Source organism: Phycomyces blakesleeanus (assembly GCF_001638985.1).
Source record: "Phycomyces blakesleeanus NRRL 1555(-) unplaced genomic scaffold PHYBLscaffold_15, whole genome shotgun sequence".
Taxonomy (NCBI): domain Eukaryota; kingdom Fungi; phylum Mucoromycota; class Mucoromycetes; order Mucorales; family Phycomycetaceae; genus Phycomyces; species Phycomyces blakesleeanus.
In genome coordinates, this window is record NW_017265148.1 from 751,262 (window position 1) to 769,798 (window position 18,537).

Consider the following 18,537-nt stretch of genomic DNA (forward strand, 5'->3'; position numbering starts at 1 on the left):
ACAAAAAGTAGAATAGATACTATATAGTGTGGAGCTATTTATTTAGCTTGATGAACTTCGCGTTAAAGGTTCGTATTCTCTGCTGTAGTACCGCCGAGCCGCATTTTTCTTGCTTCACGGGTCACATCCTCAAGAACCTCAAATAATTACCCTACTTACCTAAACACACACACACACACATATATATATATAAATAAAATCGTTATGTTATATTTGAAATAATTTTTGTCAGTTTTGTCTTTACTTCTTGTGACACAAATCGTTGTAAGGCTTTCTTTGGGTTCCTTGGCTTTGTCCGTCACCAATCGATTGTGTTTGAGGGGGTGTTTTTTTTTTTTTGGTTGCTGCAAGTCAATTCAAATCGCCTTTTATTTTATACATGTATATTTATAGAAAGCAAAAATATATAGATATCTACACACATACAAAGAAAGAATGCCAATTTTTTTTTAGTATAGTTTAATTAGTGTTGAATTATTTTATACAATAGATTACAATACAATATTGTCTTAAAATAGAAATAATATTATTATTATTATTATTATTTTTAAAAAAAATTAAATTATTCAAACCAGGATTGGTTTTTACGTTGCCTAGGAACAAGCCGCGCCTGCTACTTGGTCTAGTGTTGAAGCGGGGATTCCTTTGACGATTGTTTTGTTTTGTTTTTAAAAATAAACCAAAAATTGAATAAGAGTACCGTGCATCATATCCTAAAAGAATCTTGGACTCTTTTTAAAGTTTTTACTAAATGGACTACATCAAAGTACAATTCGGGAAACTCCAAGTAGTATTCTTTACTATTATTCTCTTGAATATGTAAAGCTAGATAGATACTAAGTTTTGAATTTGTTTAATTTTTCTATTGGCGCGGAGTATTGACCCTCCAAAAATTAATGTGAGGCAGGCGGGATAGAGAAAAGAAAGAAAGAAAGAGAAAGAAAGAAAGAGGTTCTTCAAAAAATAGAATTTTTTTTCCCAGATACTCCACTCAGTGTCTAAATTTATAAATTTATCTACCATGTTTCAATTCAATTCAAATAACCTGTTTCACATTCTTTTCTATTCTCTCAGGAACATATTATATGTAAAGTGTATTCAATGCTAAATTGGATAGACTCATGATATAAGAGGTATTGTTTTTAAAGACATATTGTCATTTAGGCAAGTATCTATAATGGCTCGATTGACACAGGTTTACTCGGGACAATCGGCATACCGCACTTTTGTTTGAATATAACCACCTAATTTTGGTGTGGTCTGTGCTCAATGGATTTCTTGCCAATACTTACACCTCTTCTAAACCATCCTGATATTTGGCAGTTGAAGTGCGTATCAACGAATTGAGGGTCAACGTAAATTCAACGTTTGCCAATTGGAATTACACACCATCCTTGGCTGATAATGGCTTGTTTCTTGAGAGACGAGACATGACGTCGTGAACTAAAGGGTTTGAATTCCTTTTAACATGTATGGGTGTATCTACCATAGCTTATGTTATTTGGTGTACTCATTACTGTGCCCATACACTGTGAATTACTACTGCCCAAAAAGTACATGAACTTACTCCTAACTCCCATATAATCATATACCATTGTATGCATTGGCGGTATCAATAAAAATAAAATTCCAAAAAAAAATTAATGTCATGTTTTCGAAATTTTTATGATACAAATTATACATAAAAATACGATTAGATTTTTTGAAAATAGACTATAATCATGTATTATATATGTATATATATATTATCTGGTCTTGGAATCGGAGCAACGATTGATAGATAACTTGACTAAATGATTATAAAAGGAAGAAAAGGAAAAAGAGGCGGAGTGAGCAGGTAAAATAAGGGTGAATTTTATTTATCTTTTATATACACATAAAAAATACCTGATGGCCGGAGTAATTCAAGATCTTGTTTGGAGCGCTCATTCTCAAAGGGTTCAACAAGCCATTGTTGGCTAGAGACGCCTGACATCTTTGTATTGAGGAAGATAAAGCTACCTTCTTTGTGGTCTCCCTAATGAGATACAGATGTGTTTAGGATAAAAGAAGAAATAGTAAGATATCTCAATATGATATAATTGACTATTCAATTTAGAATCTAGAATTTAGAATCTTCAATCTTGAACCTTGAACCTTGACCCTTGAATTTAAGCAACAACAATATCATCATCATCATCACCATCACCATTATATATAGAAATATGCATATATATAGAAATTGACGTGTGTGTGAAAAAAAAATTATATAGATTTACCCGTATGTCTAGGCTGAGATGAGGGGCAGCTGCGGGGAAAATGAAACCATCTTGATACTTCCATCGTTGGTTGTAAGCCAATCCAGATTTACGCGCATACTGAACCAGAGATTTATCCTTTTTAATATCACCTGCCAACACCAAACAGATATACGTATGTTTGATGAAATTACAAGCCTCATCAGTATAATTCTTAGTCTTGGCCTTGACCTTAGCCTTGACCTTAGCCTTGTACTTAGCCTTGTACTTAGCCTTATACTTAGCCTTAGCATTAGACTCAGCCTTAGCATTATATCTTATTATCAATCACATTGAATAAAAGAAGAAAGAAAAGCCTTGTATGCAATGAGGCTGATAATAATAATAAAATAATGTATATAGTCTTGTTTCAAACCTCCTCTTATATCTAGGGCTGTAAAGAACAGAATGCAATGGATAATATACAAAAGAATGATGATGTTAATATCAATAGTGATAAATAATATATGAGAATAGCAAAGAAGAAGAGAAAACGAAATAAGCTTAAACGGAACTACATTATTATTATTATTATTTTGGTGTTAATGGTTTTACAAGGTTTGTGTGGCACATAGCACGTAGCACCTTTTCTGCTTGTTCTGCTTGTTCTGCTTGTTCTGTTCTGTCTATTCTGTCTATTTTGCTTCTTCTGTCTTACTCTACTCTACGATAGTCTATCATACCATACACTGGACTATATAGTGTATATTATGATCTGATCTGATCTGCTGTGTTGTGCTGTGTTGTATTGTTGGCTTGCTTTGTACTCACCTAGTCCTGATTTCTTATTCAGCAAGAATCCATCTTCGTGCATCCACAGCTGGCACACAAATCACTCCATTTAGACTTTACCAGCTCACTCATGGATTCATTCATTAGATATTTTCTTTACCTGGTTTATACTGTCGGTATGTTTCTTATCGCACAAACAAACAAGTAAAAAGGTTAGGGCATGAAACCAAAAAGGTCCTGGGAACTTACCTGGGGCCATATAATGATATGGGCGTCATTCTTAAGGAGATATTTATTTTTATATGTATCAATGTATAAAAAGAAACGCGTTTATTAAAAGTATTAGTGCCTTTTAAGACATTTCTGGTGGAGTTACAAGCTTTCTTCTTGTAAAACCAACCTCTTTATGAGTTGTATTATAATATTACCAGCATACTACCATCATTTACATCCACAGCCATCGGCCTATCTTTACTGCGTATAAAGAAGAAGCCATCCGAAAAGTCGTTTGAGTATCCAGCCATTGATTTGGAAATAAGGGAAAGAGAGATGTGCAATAGAATAAGAATCTTGTTGATTAAATTGTTGTAATTTTTTTTTATTTCTTTCTTTTTGGCTATATAAATCTCCCCACCAAGGAGACTGGAATGAATGTTCTTGTGAATGATACAGGTTTTGGTTGCGTCACCAAGAAATTATAATGTAGAGCACAATTTTCAATATCCTTAAAGATATCCACACTCCAACTACACAGCCAACAAAACATATGACCTGTCGCAGGACAATTCTTTATTATTATTTTTGATCTGAATCGAATAAGCTATAAATACCCATTAGGACATGGTGTCACCCACATATAATGATACACAATCCAGCCAGTCAGACGGTTAAATAGAGAGTGTGGTATGAGTTGGAGTTATTGGCTTGAGTGCTGGCCATTGGTTGGTGTTGTTTGCTCATCAGCCTTTAGATAAGCTTTGATTTGAAAGGCAAATATTCAAGCCACAAGGGTCAACCCTTTTATATAACAAAATACACTCTACACATAGCTTTACTATTCTCCTCCTCATCTATGGTTCCGCAGCCACCTTTATTTTATTTTATTTTATTTTATTTTATAACCCAGCCAACAACCAAAAAAAAAAAACTTCAATTTTGAGAGTGGAACAAACTGAATATAGAATTTATTTATAATATAAAACCCTTTTCTTTTCTTTTCCTGCCCTGCCCCTATTTTAGAATCCAATATCATACATTCCCAAAAAGGAAAGAAATAAAAAATAGAATAGAAAAAATAAGCACAGGAGTAACAAAGAAAAAATAAAAAGAAAAAAAAGTTATAAAAATAAATAAATAAATAAAAAGGTCCTTTTATTTATTTTGTCTCTCTCTCTCTTTTCTTCTTCTAACTTTTTTCTTTTCGTTACCCTTTTTATTTAATTAATTATTTTCTTTTTCTTTAACTGTAAAGGAGAAAGAAAGAGAGAAAGAAAAGAAAGAGAGAAAAAGAAAAAAAAAATCACGAGGCAACAACAATACCAACAACAATATCATTTAGTTGCCATGGCAATTCATTTTTTACCCAAGATTTCCATTTCATCCAAGCAACTGTCAAAGAAGATGCTCCTCATCCAGCTTCTCATTGTCTTTCTGCTCGGCTTCTTCTTCACAACCACCTTTAGAGCCAGTGTCCAACGTAACAGTATGCGTGAGTAATAAAACAAACCTTATCCACACTTTTCACAAAGAAATTCTATATAATTTCTTTTTTTTTGACGCACAGATGATGATTTACTTACTAATGTATATTTTGTATTGTAATTGTTACTATAATTACCATTCTTACCATTCTTAGTCAACAGCTGTGCCTCAGATATCAATCTGTGTCGCCCTGAGTGGAGACCGCCTCACGAAGCAAAGGTCTTTAAAGAAACAATCCACCAGGCAACCATTGCCAACCAAGCCCCAATCGCATTATCACAAAAACAACAAAAACAACAACAACAATTAGCACCACCCACCTTCCCTTACACAATCATCACCGGCTCCAGTGCGAACCACTTGTGTGCACTCGAAAACTTCCTCTATGCACTCAACAAATTGCGCCCTGAGCTCGATCCATCCGAGTTTCCACGCATTGCTGTTTATAACATTGGCATGAACCGCACCCAATTGCCTGTGCTGGACCAGCTGCAGTCCAACGGCCTCATTGATGATGTCGTGACCCTGGACTACTACAAGTATCCCCGGTTCTGGGATGTGGCCATCAATGCGGGCGAGTACGCCTGGAAGACTGGCATTGTGCACGAGGCACGCATCCGGTACGGCGGAACTCTCATCTGGCTCGACGCAGGCAACATTGTCACAACCGACTTTTTGCGCTACATTCCATCCATCGTGCGCCAGTCTGGCGGATTCTGGTCTCCCCGCAGCTCGTACATGATGGCCCGCTGGACCCACCCGGGCATGTACAAGTACTATGATGCCTCCCCCGAAGAATACGCCCGGAACATCAATTGCAACGGTGCCGCCATTGGATTCGACACCACAAACCAGACGATTGTAGACACCATTATGGAGCCATGGTACGAGTGTGGTCTGGTCAAGAACTGCATTGCCCCTGCAGGCTCGTCGCGCATCAACCATCGTCAGGATCAGGCTGCATTGACCTTTTTGGCTTATCGCAGCGGTCACAGCTGTAAGAGGATTCCATCCCGCTATCACAACTTGCAGGTCCATCGTGATGTGTCGTGCCGTGCAACGTTGTTGGAGTTGGAGTTACAGGGCATGCTCAGCCATCCCTCTGCCATTGGTGAGTCTAATTATAATTATAATTATCTTTGCTTTATACTTACTTATTCTTGCTCTGCCTTTTTGACAGATACTCCAAAGTGGGAAAGATCCGATACTCTTGCTCTCTTCAGCCACCCTGAATGGCGATACCCTCAAGACAAAGTACCTTCTCATATCGGAAAGCTACTCAGCCCCATTGAGAATGAAAATGAAGATGAAAACGCTGGAGTTGAAGGTGAAAGTGAAGTTGAAGTTAAAGTCTAAAAAAGAAAAGAAAATACTTTAAAAAAAAATTTCATCTTCATCTTCATCTTCATACTTTGCTACTTCTGCTTCTGCTTCTGCTTCTACTTCTTCTTATATATACATATTATATATTCTTATTATTTTGTACACTATATTTCTCTCTTTTTTCTTTGTTCTACCTTTTATACACTACAAATCAGCACACACATTGCTACTGCTCTTGTTACTGCTATCATTATCATCCTTACTACTACTACTACTACTACTACTACTACAAACTTTCTATTAATTGTAAATATCATTCATACCTTTCATGTTTTTCTTTATGTATTTCATATAACTTATTGTATTTTACGTAATTTCAACCAAAAATATATATATATACTACCATTACTGCTTAATAAAACGTATTAAAAATAATAATATAAATAATTGTTTCATTACAAAAATGCACACATCTTTAAACATTTCTTAAAGATCCTTTTCTCCTTCTTGTTTTGATACCTAAATATATAAATATATAAACATAAATTCAACCCCTTAGATGCACATATATAAATACTGAAGCACAATTACAATTCACAATTATTTGTGACCAGAGTTGGATACACAAGCACATCACATACAGATGTATCTATAATGAGAGATAAAGAGAGGAGCACCAAATCCATTGTTACTATACTTTAACCTAAACTACCCATTTATTCATCTCTTCTTTTATTTTTACAATAGAAATTGAAACAATCAATAAAAGATATAACAAACAGCTGGTTGGTTAGCTATCCAAGTTAGTTATTTCCCTTTAAATTAACAAGGAACAATCATTATGTGGTTTTGATAATAAACAGACGAATTACAAACACGCGCCAAACGTACACGCGCATTGTTTCAAAAAATAAAATAAAATTATAATAAAACAAAGAAAAGCATAGAATAGAATAAAATGAAATGAAATGAAATGAAACAATATATATATATATATATATATATATATAGCTAGATAGCTAGATAGCAACAAGTGATAAAGAAAATAAAGAAAATTTCTAAAATGGCTTTGCACATTTACGGTATTCGATTGCTTTGGTTTTTGGACACTGCATTTCTTGCCAAGACACCGGGATCATAGTAGCACCTACAATCAAATAAACAAACAAACAAACAATCAGTCAGTCAGTCAGTCAGTCAGTCAAGTCATGTAAGAAAGTAATAACAAAATATGCATAGATACATATATATATATATTAATTTTAATATTTCTTACCTGCTACACTAGTGGCAAAGATTACGCCCAGTTCATTCTTGGCTGTAGACAAAACATAGGAACGCGCATCGCCAAGAGAAATAACCTCTGCCTGAACAATGTCTCCGGGTCTGAATGAATTGTAGATCTTGACCTTGTCCTTTTCAGCAGCCCTAACATCCTGCACACTAATTGCGATTGTTATCCCAATAAGTAAGTATGCAGTACAAAGGAATACACATATTAACATTGAGATCAGAAAAATGTTAATTCATTTGGTCATTTGGTCATTTGGCCATTTGTTTTGCTTACCGAATAGATCCCACGAAATCCTCCTTGCAAGGCACTTCACCTACTACCATGATTGCTACAACGGCTTGCATTGGACTCACTCGAATCACTTTACCTGTGATCTATTGTACAACCACAACAAAATCCAAAACAATATCAAGTACCCAAAATAAATGAAACAACCCAAAAATTAAAAACCAAAAAATAAAATATATATAGATATAAATTTGTTTATTATTATTAATATTATCATTTACCACACTACCAACTTCTGGTACAGCAGATTGTTCTTTTTCACGTGTGACAGTGAGGAGTGGTAACTAAGCCCAAAAATCAAAAACCAAAACCAAAAAACAAAAAAAAAATACATACAAAAATATACAGAAAAAAAGAAAGAAATATATATATATATATATATATATATATATATATTCATTTATTTATTTGGATTTGTATCTGTATTTGTATTTGTATTTATATTCATATACAAATAAGAGAGAGAAAATATATATATAGAGATAGATATTGATTTTGATTTAGATATTGATTTGGACAGCCTCCCCTCCCAATTCAGCCCAAAATCAAAATCAAAATCAAAATCAAAATCATATCAATAACGGAAGAGTATGTATGTGATTATGTATTTATTTATAACTCTCTCTCTATTGCTTATATATGTAACAGCAGCCATAGCCACAATTAAATAATAGTAATAATAACAATAAGAATAATAGGCTTACTTGTCCTTCGGCTGCTTGGAGAACATGGCGCAGTCCAACTACACTCGAATAAAGCAGTCCATCGCGTTCATAGGTGCCGGTTCCTGCAGAATAGTCTTCTGCATATCCTAGTCTCTGTCCGGGTACAACAGGTTCAGGATGTCCAAGGTCGATCATTGTGTAGATGAGAGAATTAACTTGCAATTCCAACAAAAAAATTAAAATAAAAAATAAATAAAAATGCTATGTATTGCTGTGACTTGACAAATTTCGGAGCTCAACAATAAATATGTACATATATTATGCCTATGTAGTATAGTATAGTATAGTATAGTATAGTATAGTATAGTATAGTATAATGTAGTGTAGTGTAGTGTAGTGTAGTGTAGATAATCACTAACACTCAATCAAATTAACCAAAAAATAAATTAACATTTTCTTCTTCTTTTCTTAGCAAGTCGCAAATGTAAATGTGCTTTGTATTAGAATTCATCTTTTATTACATATGCAGGTTGTGATTGTGATCATATCAATGTTTTTCTGAGAGGAAATTCCGCTCGGTAGGACCTCAGATATATTGTGTTCAAGAGACTATGTTCGTGACCGCGTAACACGACTTCCATGCTGCCGTCGTAGAATCCACAAACCGGATGAACAGAGCACACAAGACCAACAACTTTGCCCAATAATGGCGCAATAGAAGTCTGTACCTTTCTTTCGGCGTCTTTTAAACTCTCAAGTGGAAGTCCCCAGATGGATAGGATTGTATAATCATAGAATGGATCCAGCGTTCTTGTCGCAGTCACCTTGCACATTTTTGACTCTCTGTACTCAACACAGACTCCTTTTAACAGAGCCTCGGTTTTGTACTCTAGAGAACCAAACACAACCTCAATAATAGTGTCCGTACCACTACCAATTATATTACTACTACTACTACTACTACTACTACTACTACTACTACAGCTACTACAACTACTACAACTACTACAACTACTACAACTGCTAGTAGTCGTAGTGGTATCCACTTTTGCAGCAATTATGTTTGATCCAAACTGTTTGTGGAGCAATTCAAGCCCTTCATCTGGTGAAGCAAGAGTCTGGAAATGAAATAAGATGCTCGTACGATGGTTGATGCTAGTGCGCCACGCCGCAGTCGATAGATAGTGATGGGTCATGACTCCATCGGAATAACTTGATATCATGAAAATGAACTATTATTGTGTTTTGTGAAGTAGAAACAAGAGAAAGATATATGTTTGTTTATTTGCTTATCTTGTATTGTATTTGTTGCTGTTGTGTACCTTGACTACTTTGTGTAGATACACCTATATATATAAAGAGGCTTGTATTTTATTTTACTTCTTTTTGTTGTTGTTGTTTGTTGTCATGGTTATTGATTTATTTTTATATATAGATATTGCAATTATATTCAAGTATTGTTGTCATAGAGATAAGAGGCACCTTGTACAGTTTACCATTTGATTGTAAGACTCTTAACTTTATCCACTCTTTATACTTTCTTTAGCCTTATTATCTACTCTTATTACATTACCCCCTCCTCCCTCCCTTACTATTACCATTACTATTACCATTATGGTTTCAATTTCTATTTCCCTCCTTTTTGGACAATACAGATGATAAAATAAATAGATATATATATATATAAGAATATATAAGAATATATAAATATATATATAAATAAAAGTTTAACGGCGTCAAGGTATTAGAAGAAGCATGTGGTAATATTAGTAGAAAATAAAATAAAATAAAGAAAGAAAGAATCGAAAGAAAGAAATAAAGAATGACTGAATGAATGAATGAGTGAGTGAATTAATGAATTAATGAATGAATTAAAGTAAGAGACAGCTCTCCTTTTCTCTCTTGCTTTCTGCTTTTTTTGGAGGGTGTTTGTTATTATTGTTGGTTGATATAAAGAAAGAAAAAAAGAAGAAGAAGCAGTAGTAGTAGTAGTAGTAGTAGTAGTAGTAGTAGTAGTAGTAGTAGTAGTAGTAGAAGAAGAAGAAGAATAAGAACCTTTCTATATCTTTCTATTTCTTTTGCTCTTTTCCTGCTTGTTCGCTCTCTCGCGCACTTGTTTTCTTTTATATATATATATCTTTCTCACTCTTCTTTCATTCTTTCATTCTTCTTTCATCTTTCTTCTTTCTTTGTTGTAGAAGGTGATAATTTCTTTAAGGAGGAGGACGAGTTTTCTGTTGGTGTTGGCAGTGTTGGCGTTAAGAATTGATGTTGAATTTGCTATTGGTTTGTTGTCGGTAAAAGTAGTTGTTGTGTGGTATTGCTTGTTTCTTCTTTTTCCTTTTTCTCTCTCTCTCTCTCTCTCTCTCTCTCTTTGTTTGCCTTTTTAAAAACAAGAGCACATTCCGCAAGTAACAACTGTTAACAATGTATGCCAAAAGCCTTGTTTCCGTGGAGGATCATTGGCCAGTTGGTCTCCATGATTGTGGGCGCCTTGGTTGGAAGTGTTCTGCATCGGAGACAGGTTCTGGTAAGGGTGTTCGGCCTGTCTTTGGACACGGACCGCATCTGGTTTGACATGCGATATTTGATCGCCAACAATAACTGGAGTATTAGTAGTATTATTATTATTAGCATTGGCAGCACCACCGGCACCGGCAGCAGCAGAAGTGCTTGTATAGCGATTATTCTTATTGATTAATAAAAGAAAAAAAAGAGTTAAGACATATACACCAATAGCAGCAGTAATAGTAAACTTACCTCATATCCTTTGCCATTATTCAACAATGTCCAATCATACACAAAATCTTCTGTTTCGCCTCTTACTCTCAAAACCTTGTTGAACAACTCGCGCAAGAAATCATAATCTGGCGACTCTTCAAAACCGAGTTTACGCACATATTGAAGGTAGATTCCAAACTCCTCTACAAGCGACCAAGAAAAGAAAGTATAACAATTAATTATCAATAATTATCAATAATTATCAATAATATATATATATTACCTGGAAATCCGGCACAGAGATCCTTTACAGCAGTCGACTGCTTTTTTTCTCCAATCTTCTCATACTTTTGCTTGTTTGTGGCTGCCTTAAGCCCTTGCCATGGAAGTGAGCCTCTCAAAAAGTACATGAATACATGGCCAAGAGATTCCAAATCATCTCTTCTTGATTGTTCTATATAAAACCCAACCAAATCAATAAGTAAAATAAATTTATAATTATGTTTAAAAAGCAAAATTTTACCTCTTCCTAGGTGGGTATTGATACTCATGTATCTTGCAGTTCCGGACAGACTCTTGCGTTCTCTATAAGGGATATGCTGCTTTGTCTTTGGATCTCGGTATTGTTTGGCCATACCGAAATCGATCATGTAGACCATTGTGGCGGTCTTTGTGTTTGGACGACCAATCAGAAAGTTGTCTGGTTTGATGTCACGGTAAATCAAGTTACGTTCATGAACACTCTGTACACGGGTAATCTGTGGGAGAAACCAACAATAAATGTATATACATAAAATGAATGAAAGAAAGAAAGAAAGAAAGAAATATATATGTGTGAGTGAATATGAGGTATCTAATCTCAACAGAATATATCCGTTACTTGTACTCTTTTATATATATATAATATGTATGTTTGAAACGTTACCATTTGCTTGGCAAGCATAGCTACCGTCTTGATACTCAGTTTGCGAGAACACATATCGAATACATCTTCAAGACTTGGACCAAGCATATCAATGACCAAGATGTTGTGTAGGCCTTCTTGTCCAAAGTAGTAGGCAGTAGGAATTCCAGCTATAATTTTTTTGGGGGTTTTTTTTTTGGTTTGTTTGATTCATTTTATTATTTATTTATTCAAGTTGCGTTATATTGCGTTATGTTGTATTGAAATCTTGAATAAGGGAATATGCTATATGCTATATGCTATATGCTATATGCTATATGCTATATGCTATATGTATATGTATATGTATATGTATATGTATGTATGTGTATGTATGTGTATTTTTCTTCTTATTCTTATGGTTCTTCTTTATTTCTTGAAACTTACTGCAGCCAGCAAGAATCTTGTAGGTTCGGTACTCATCTCGTAATTGGGGAGCATCTGATTTACGAGGTTCGAATTTGATGGCAACTTGTTGACTATTGAGTAGATTGGTTCCTGTTGAGTCAACATGTGTTATATAAATATATGGATATATACATAAATATAAGTATAAATATATAAATATTAATTATCTGCCAATAAATAAGAAAAATGATAATAATGATGATGATTGTAATACTACACTAAGCTAGTAAGGCTAGCGATAATAATAATAATAATAATAATAATAATAATAATAATAATCATAATATTGTTAGTAATAATATTGCTACTGCCACTGCTACTGCTTCTGTTAATGATACTGATACTGATACTGATATTTATAATGATACTGTTACTGTTATTGTTACTGTTACTGCTATTGTTATTGCTATTGCTATCGGTATTGTTACTATTACTACTAATAGTAAATAATGAATAGTGAATGTGTAATTATATATATATATATATAAAGAGGTCATGATTGATTACCTTCGTAAATGATGCCAAAACTTCCTTCTCCCAATTTTCTTCCAACTTTGTAATGAACACCTACAACGTTGGCTGACGTGGCTAGGGATCGGTTGGTACCGTGAGAACGAGGTTGGTTACTCATCAAGTTGTTTCCGACGTACAGTTAAACAATCTAACAACAGATTCGGTTTTTTTTTTGGTTTGGTATTGAAGGAGAGGGGAGTTTTTCTTTTCTTTGGTTGTTGTTGCTCTGGTTGTTTTGGTTGTTTTGGTTGCTTTTGGCTGTTTTGGTTGGTTGTTTGTTTGTTTTCTGCTTATGGAGGATAAGGAAAAAGGGGGAGGAAGAGTAGGAGAAGGGAGGGGAGATTATTATTTTTAATAAAGGAAAGAATAAAAATAAAATATAATATAAAATATATATATATATAAAAGTAAAAGTAAAAGTAAAAGTAAAAGTAAAAGTAAAAATAAAATAAAATAAAATAAAAGTAATATATATATATATGTATATATAAGAAGAGGAAGAAGAGGAAGAGGAAGAGGAAGAAGAAAGTATTTCTGTCTGTCTGTTAGACTGTTAGACTGTTAGACTGTTAGACTGTTAGACTGTCTGTTTAACTGTTTAGCTTTCTGGTTACTTGACTGCTTGGCTATTAAGGTGTCTGTCTGTCTGTCTGTCTGTCTGACTGTTTCTATTTTATTTTTATCTTCTTTTTTTATATATATTTTATATGTGGTGTTTGTGTGTATTTCAATAGATGTTTGTGGCTGCTGAGAAGCGATTAAACGTAATTATTGCACTGTGATACGATGTGTGAGCGGAAGTGAAAACATGTAAGAGAGATGATAATTGTAATTGTAATTGTAATGGTTGCTATTGCTGTTGCTGTTGTTGAAGTAGCAATATTGTGTTTGTATTTCTGTGTCTGTAGGCTGAAGCTCTGCCGAACGATGAAATGATAACAATACAATTCTTTTATATATATATATATATAAAAAGAGGTACGTACAAGGTACTAAGGTGGTCACCAATATCAGTTAGACGAAAATAGTGGGAGGCGGAGAAGATAGACAGCAAAAGATACCAGCACCAACAACAAAAGTATTATGTAATGGTAGTAAGAAGCAGTAACAGAAGAAGAAGAAGAAGAAGAAGAAGAAGCAGAAGCAGAAGCAGAAGAAGGAAGAAGTATATTTATTTATACATCTGTCTATCTTTTACATACGATTAAATAAAGTAGATTGTTAAATTAGTGAAAATATATTTATTTATTTACTTTACATAAATAATAATGATAATAAGGGGGGAGCTCTTTTGGCTTTTGGCTTTGGTTTTGGTTTTGGCTTTTGGCTTTTTGAGGGCTGGGAGTTGGGGTGAAAATAAAGGAGTTGGAAATCAATCTGCATCTCTAATGCTTGTAAGAAATACAACAACCTTTTATTTTTGTTTTTCCACAATCTTGTTCTTCTTGTTCTTTCTTTTTATGACTCTATATATTACACACACACACATAAATATAAATTGGTGTTTGTGTAGTAAAGAGCAATATACCAAATATATATATATATATAAAGGAAATGGACGTCACTGTGTATACTTTACATTATTACTATTATTATATTCTTTAATTGAATGTAGTAAAAGCAGAAAGAGTCTTGCTTCTTTAAATGCAAGGGGAGAGAAGGAGAAAGGGGCTAATTTCTTACGTACATATAAAAGAAGAAAAAGAAAGGGAAGAGAAGGCAAGATATAGAGAGTGATAAAATAAAGCAGGCTTTATTAGTGTGCAGTATTATACATATTGACGTTACTCTTTTTGAAACAACCTGGATATTACATTACCTGTACACCACAAAACACACTCTCACACACACACACAAAAGCATTAAATTCAACGTCTTTTTTGTTGTTTACATTAAAATAGTAGTAATAGAAATATTTATTTATATATTTTTATATATAAAAAAGAAAATATTTATATTTATGCAATTGTGGGTGAAAATAATATATAATGAAAATAAAGCTATATATCCTCTTTTCCTTTCCATATTTCCTCTTCTTTTACACACAATACACAGATGCGCTATTGTGTGTATGTGTGTGTATACAAGAAGCAAGAAACAAGGTTGAATTGAAAAGAAGAAGAAGGTAAAGGAGTAGGAGAGGAATAAGGAAATGAGGGATAAAAGAAGGGAGGAGTAGTTGAAAGTTGAGAAAAGCAAAGCAAAGCCCTCTCTTCATTATAACACATTTTTTTATATCTTTCTTTCTTGTACATCCTCTCTTTTCTCTTTCAATATTATTTACTCTGGCTTTGCCTCAGCAACCTCATAGAGGTAGGTGCCGAGCAACTTGATACCAGAAACATAGTTGGATCGATCCAATTTTTCGTTTGTAGAGTGGGCACCATCATCACCACGTCCCATGGGAAGCAACAACACATTCTTCTTGAGGGCATCCTGGAAAGAAAGAGTGACCGGGATAGAACCTCCCTCACGGGTAAGATCGGGCTTAACACCAAACACCTTTTCGACAGCATTGGAAGCCGCAACATAGTTCCAGTGGTTGGGACTGGCCACCCAGTGGTTGCCGGCATGAGTGCATGAGATGGACATTGTGTTCTTGGACCCAAGCTTGGCAAACTCCTCGTTCACGTACTTCTCGACCAATTCGGTAATCTGCTTGGGCTCCATGTCGGGCACAGTGCGGATTGAGAACTTGCCGACCACACGGGCAGGAATGACGGTCTTGTCACCGGGGTTGTAGAATGCACCCTCAACACCATGCAGAGACAGCGAAGGGAATCTCCAACGGTGCTGAAGAGTGTCCTTGACGGAATCGTGAATGTTGATCTCGTTTCCAACAGCGTCATGGAGCTCCTGCATGGTGAAGGACAGATCATCATAGGTCTTCTCCTCTTCGGCAGACACAGCCAGCACATTGTCGTAGATTCCAGGAATCAGGATCTTTCCCTTTGGAGTAACCAACTTGCTCATGACCGCAAACAGATCAGTCATAGGCTCATGGATAGTGGCACCAAACACACCACTGTGCAAATCAGCTAAAATAATAATTTGTGAATATAAAATATAAATATATTGACAACTCTAGCATAATACAATACTATAATAAATCCCACGCCCACATCTATACACAGTTATTAATATTACCTTTGGGTCCCTTGACAGTAAGATGGAAGTAAGATACACCACGAAGACCGTAGGTAACACAAGGCTTAGTGGTACCGAGCCAGTAGTTGTCCGAGATAGACACAACATCGACATCCTTAAAGTATTTGTCGGCCTCGTTAAAGATAATATCATCAAGACCCTCTGAACCAGACTCCTCCATGCCCTCAAGACAAAACTTGAGGTTGACGGGCAATTCAAGGCCAAGCTCTTTGTGTGCCTCGACTACGTTAATCCAGCCAAGAACGGGACCCTTGTCATCACTGCTACCACGTCCAATAAGACGGTGCTTCTCGTCTTCAACCAACTCGAAAGGATCGGTGTTCCATCCATCCTCTTTAAGAGCCTTGAACAGTAGTAATATATATATATATAATTTAGTTATACGCGCGTCACTCTTTTATCCACATATCTGTAAGCAATACTCACGGGCTGGACATCATAATGACCATAGACCAATACAGTCTTCTTGGCAGGATCGGTTCCGATAGTAGCCAAGACAATTGGAGGCAAGGGAAGAGGAGTTCCGTGGAAGTCCTGGACACCGGGGTCGCGTGTCTCGACCGAAGCACCGAGAGCCTTGAGCTCATCAATCAAGAATTCGCCCATACGGAAGACTTCTTTACGATAAGCAGGGTCACCACTCACACTAGGTTGAATTGAATTAGAAGGGTTAAAATGGGAAAAAGAAGTGTGGTTGACGCGTATCTGACGGTTTATAGAAAACGAAATAAATCCCAAAGTCCAAAGACAGAGAGAGATAAGATATTATATTAAATTAACCTTGGAATGGCTACAGCCTTACGGAGACGGTCAATGTAGGCCTCCTGGTTCTTTTCGGCGTATTCAATAAAGGTATCTACTGGGCTTGACATCTTTTAGTATAAGGAAGAAAGAAGAAGAAGAAGAAGCAGAGTGGAACTAGAATATTACGTATATAATATAATAAAAATACTATTATTTTTAATTATTAAATAAATAAATAAATAAATTTATCATTTTTGGGATTCTGTTGTGTATCGTCTGAGTTTTGATTCTTATGACGCGTGCGAAAAAACAAGGTCATGAGAGTAATACGATTGGGCGATTAAGGACCTGGATCTGGATGACCCGACACTGGACCTTTATTTTTTTTTCTATTTTTTTATTTATTTAGATTTCTTAATTTGAAGTGTGACATCTCTATTTACACTTTGGGAAAAAACTGCTTGTTTTGACCAATTATTCTCTTATAATATTTTGCCTTTTGTGGGAAATTATTATAAGTACATATATAGAATATGTGCTTGTATTCGATTAAGTGAATAAGTGAATAAATGAATGAATGAATTTATTTTTATATATAAAAGAAAAAATTAAATGAGTAATGAAAAATAAATATTTCAATATTTTCTCAAGAAAATAATAGCTGAAATAATAACAATAATAATAACAATCTAATGAGGTCTAGAAGAGGATAAAGATAAAGAAGCGTGGCTTTTTCTTTCTTTCTTTTTCTCTGTCTAAAGAAAACTATGTTTATAAAGGTTGCATAATAAAATGGCAAAGAGGAATTGATCGATTATCGCTTTCCACTTGAACCATAACCATTATGACCACGCACTGTCATGTCCAATTCCTAATATGTATAAAGTACATAGATATCAGTGATAGCAATAGTGATAAATATGTTGAATTGAAACACTTGGACAGTTAAATCAATAGCAACAAAGCAGAAAAAAAATTACCTCGACTTCAACTACTTCTGGAGTAAAGATTCGTTCAAGAATAAGCTGTGCAACGCGGTCTCCAACTTTGACTATTTGAAATATATACATAAATGAGTATACGAATTTATGTGAATGTGTGTAGATTTAAATGATAATTAGATAAATAAATTGAATTGAATTGAATTAATTAAATAATTAACTATATATATATAGTTAAAGTGCTCATCTTATTCTCCTTCTCCTTCTAATTCTAATTACCTTGATAATCTTCCTTGGAGAAGTTGAACATCACTACGCCCAAAGGACCGCGATAGTCTGCATCAATTACGCCAGCTCCAGTGTCAAGAAAGTTCTTGGATGCCAATCCAGAACGAGGAGCAACTCGACCATAACAACCATCAGGAAGACAGATGGAAATATCAGTAGCAACGATAGTCTTTCCTTGAGCAGGAATCACAATATCAACAGCACTAATTACATACAAATTATTATGTTAATTCAAAATATAATTAAATATATATAAAAAAACGAATGAACGAGCAAGTGAATGAATGAATGTATAATACATAATAGAAAGAATAAACCAAGAAGAAGAAGAAAAAAAAACAAAATAACAATTTGCTTCAATCTAATTTTTTTAATCTACATCTCAATCACAATCTACCTGTATAGATCATAACCAGCAGCTTGGGCAGATCCACGTGTAGGAATCTTGGCATTTTCGGAAAGACGCTTGACAATCAAAGCAGCCATGGCAGTCATTTTTGTATGTATTTATGTATGTATGTGTATGAATGAA

At 34.6% G+C, this 18,537-nt stretch overlaps 7 protein-coding genes across 7 annotated transcripts; 1 reads left to right on the plus strand and 6 right to left on the minus strand.

Annotated features, from left to right (window-relative positions):
- Positions 1-1,745: 1,745 nt before the first annotated feature.
- Positions 1,746-3,532, minus strand: PHYBLDRAFT_147432 (carbohydrate-binding module family 13 protein; the record flags this gene model as incomplete). The annotated part of the gene is made up of 8 exons (XM_018431864.1): positions 1,746-1,789; positions 1,888-2,017; positions 2,259-2,553; positions 2,935-2,965; positions 3,048-3,096; positions 3,169-3,192; positions 3,258-3,287; positions 3,437-3,532. 8 exons carry the CDS (start codon positions 3,530-3,532, stop codon positions 1,746-1,748), a joined length of 699 nt encoding a protein of 232 aa, XP_018289719.1.
- A 1,096-nt stretch (positions 3,533-4,628) lies between these two features.
- PHYBLDRAFT_69981 (hypothetical protein) lies at positions 4,629-6,065 on the plus strand (the record flags this gene model as incomplete). The annotated part of the gene is made up of 3 exons (XM_018442193.1): positions 4,629-4,716; positions 4,864-5,820; positions 5,890-6,065. The coding sequence occupies 3 exons, from the start codon at positions 4,629-4,631 to the stop codon at positions 6,063-6,065; spliced, it is 1,221 nt and encodes a 406-aa protein (XP_018289720.1).
- A 1,025-nt stretch (positions 6,066-7,090) lies between these two features.
- Positions 7,091-8,474, minus strand: PHYBLDRAFT_24620 (hypothetical protein; the record flags this gene model as incomplete). The annotated part of the gene is made up of 5 exons (XM_018439851.1): positions 7,091-7,179; positions 7,309-7,475; positions 7,600-7,700; positions 7,836-7,898; positions 8,319-8,474. The coding sequence occupies 5 exons, from the start codon at positions 8,472-8,474 to the stop codon at positions 7,091-7,093; spliced, it is 576 nt and encodes a 191-aa protein (XP_018289721.1).
- A 347-nt stretch (positions 8,475-8,821) lies between these two features.
- PHYBLDRAFT_69979 (hypothetical protein) lies at positions 8,822-9,892 on the minus strand (the record flags this gene model as incomplete). The annotated part of the gene is made up of 3 exons (XM_018442192.1): positions 8,822-9,511; positions 9,602-9,625; positions 9,872-9,892. 3 exons carry the CDS (start codon positions 9,890-9,892, stop codon positions 8,822-8,824), a joined length of 735 nt encoding a protein of 244 aa, XP_018289722.1.
- Positions 9,893-10,997: 1,105 nt separating this feature from the next.
- Positions 10,998-12,982, minus strand: PHYBLDRAFT_114211 (Serine/Threonine kinase CK1; the record flags this gene model as incomplete). Its single annotated transcript, XM_018428377.1, has 6 exons — positions 10,998-11,203; positions 11,284-11,454; positions 11,524-11,758; positions 11,926-12,074; positions 12,331-12,441; positions 12,859-12,982. 6 exons carry the CDS (start codon positions 12,980-12,982, stop codon positions 10,998-11,000), a joined length of 996 nt encoding a protein of 331 aa, XP_018289723.1.
- Positions 12,983-14,746: 1,764 nt separating this feature from the next.
- On the minus strand, positions 14,747-16,957 carry PHYBLDRAFT_134673 (hypothetical protein). The gene is made up of 4 exons (XM_018429663.1): positions 16,813-16,957; positions 16,459-16,678; positions 16,012-16,375; positions 14,747-15,902 (listed from the first exon to the last, which is right to left on the minus strand). The coding sequence occupies exons 1-4, from the start codon at positions 16,902-16,904 to the stop codon at positions 15,145-15,147; spliced, it is 1,434 nt and encodes a 477-aa protein (XP_018289724.1). The 5' UTR covers positions 16,905-16,957; the 3' UTR covers positions 14,747-15,144.
- A 633-nt stretch (positions 16,958-17,590) lies between these two features.
- Positions 17,591-18,491, minus strand: PHYBLDRAFT_57807 (hypothetical protein; the record flags this gene model as incomplete). Its single annotated transcript, XM_018440256.1, has 4 exons — positions 17,591-17,647; positions 17,757-17,827; positions 17,997-18,208; positions 18,403-18,491. 4 exons carry the CDS (start codon positions 18,489-18,491, stop codon positions 17,591-17,593), a joined length of 429 nt encoding a protein of 142 aa, XP_018289725.1.
- Positions 18,492-18,537: the final 46 nt, after the last annotated feature.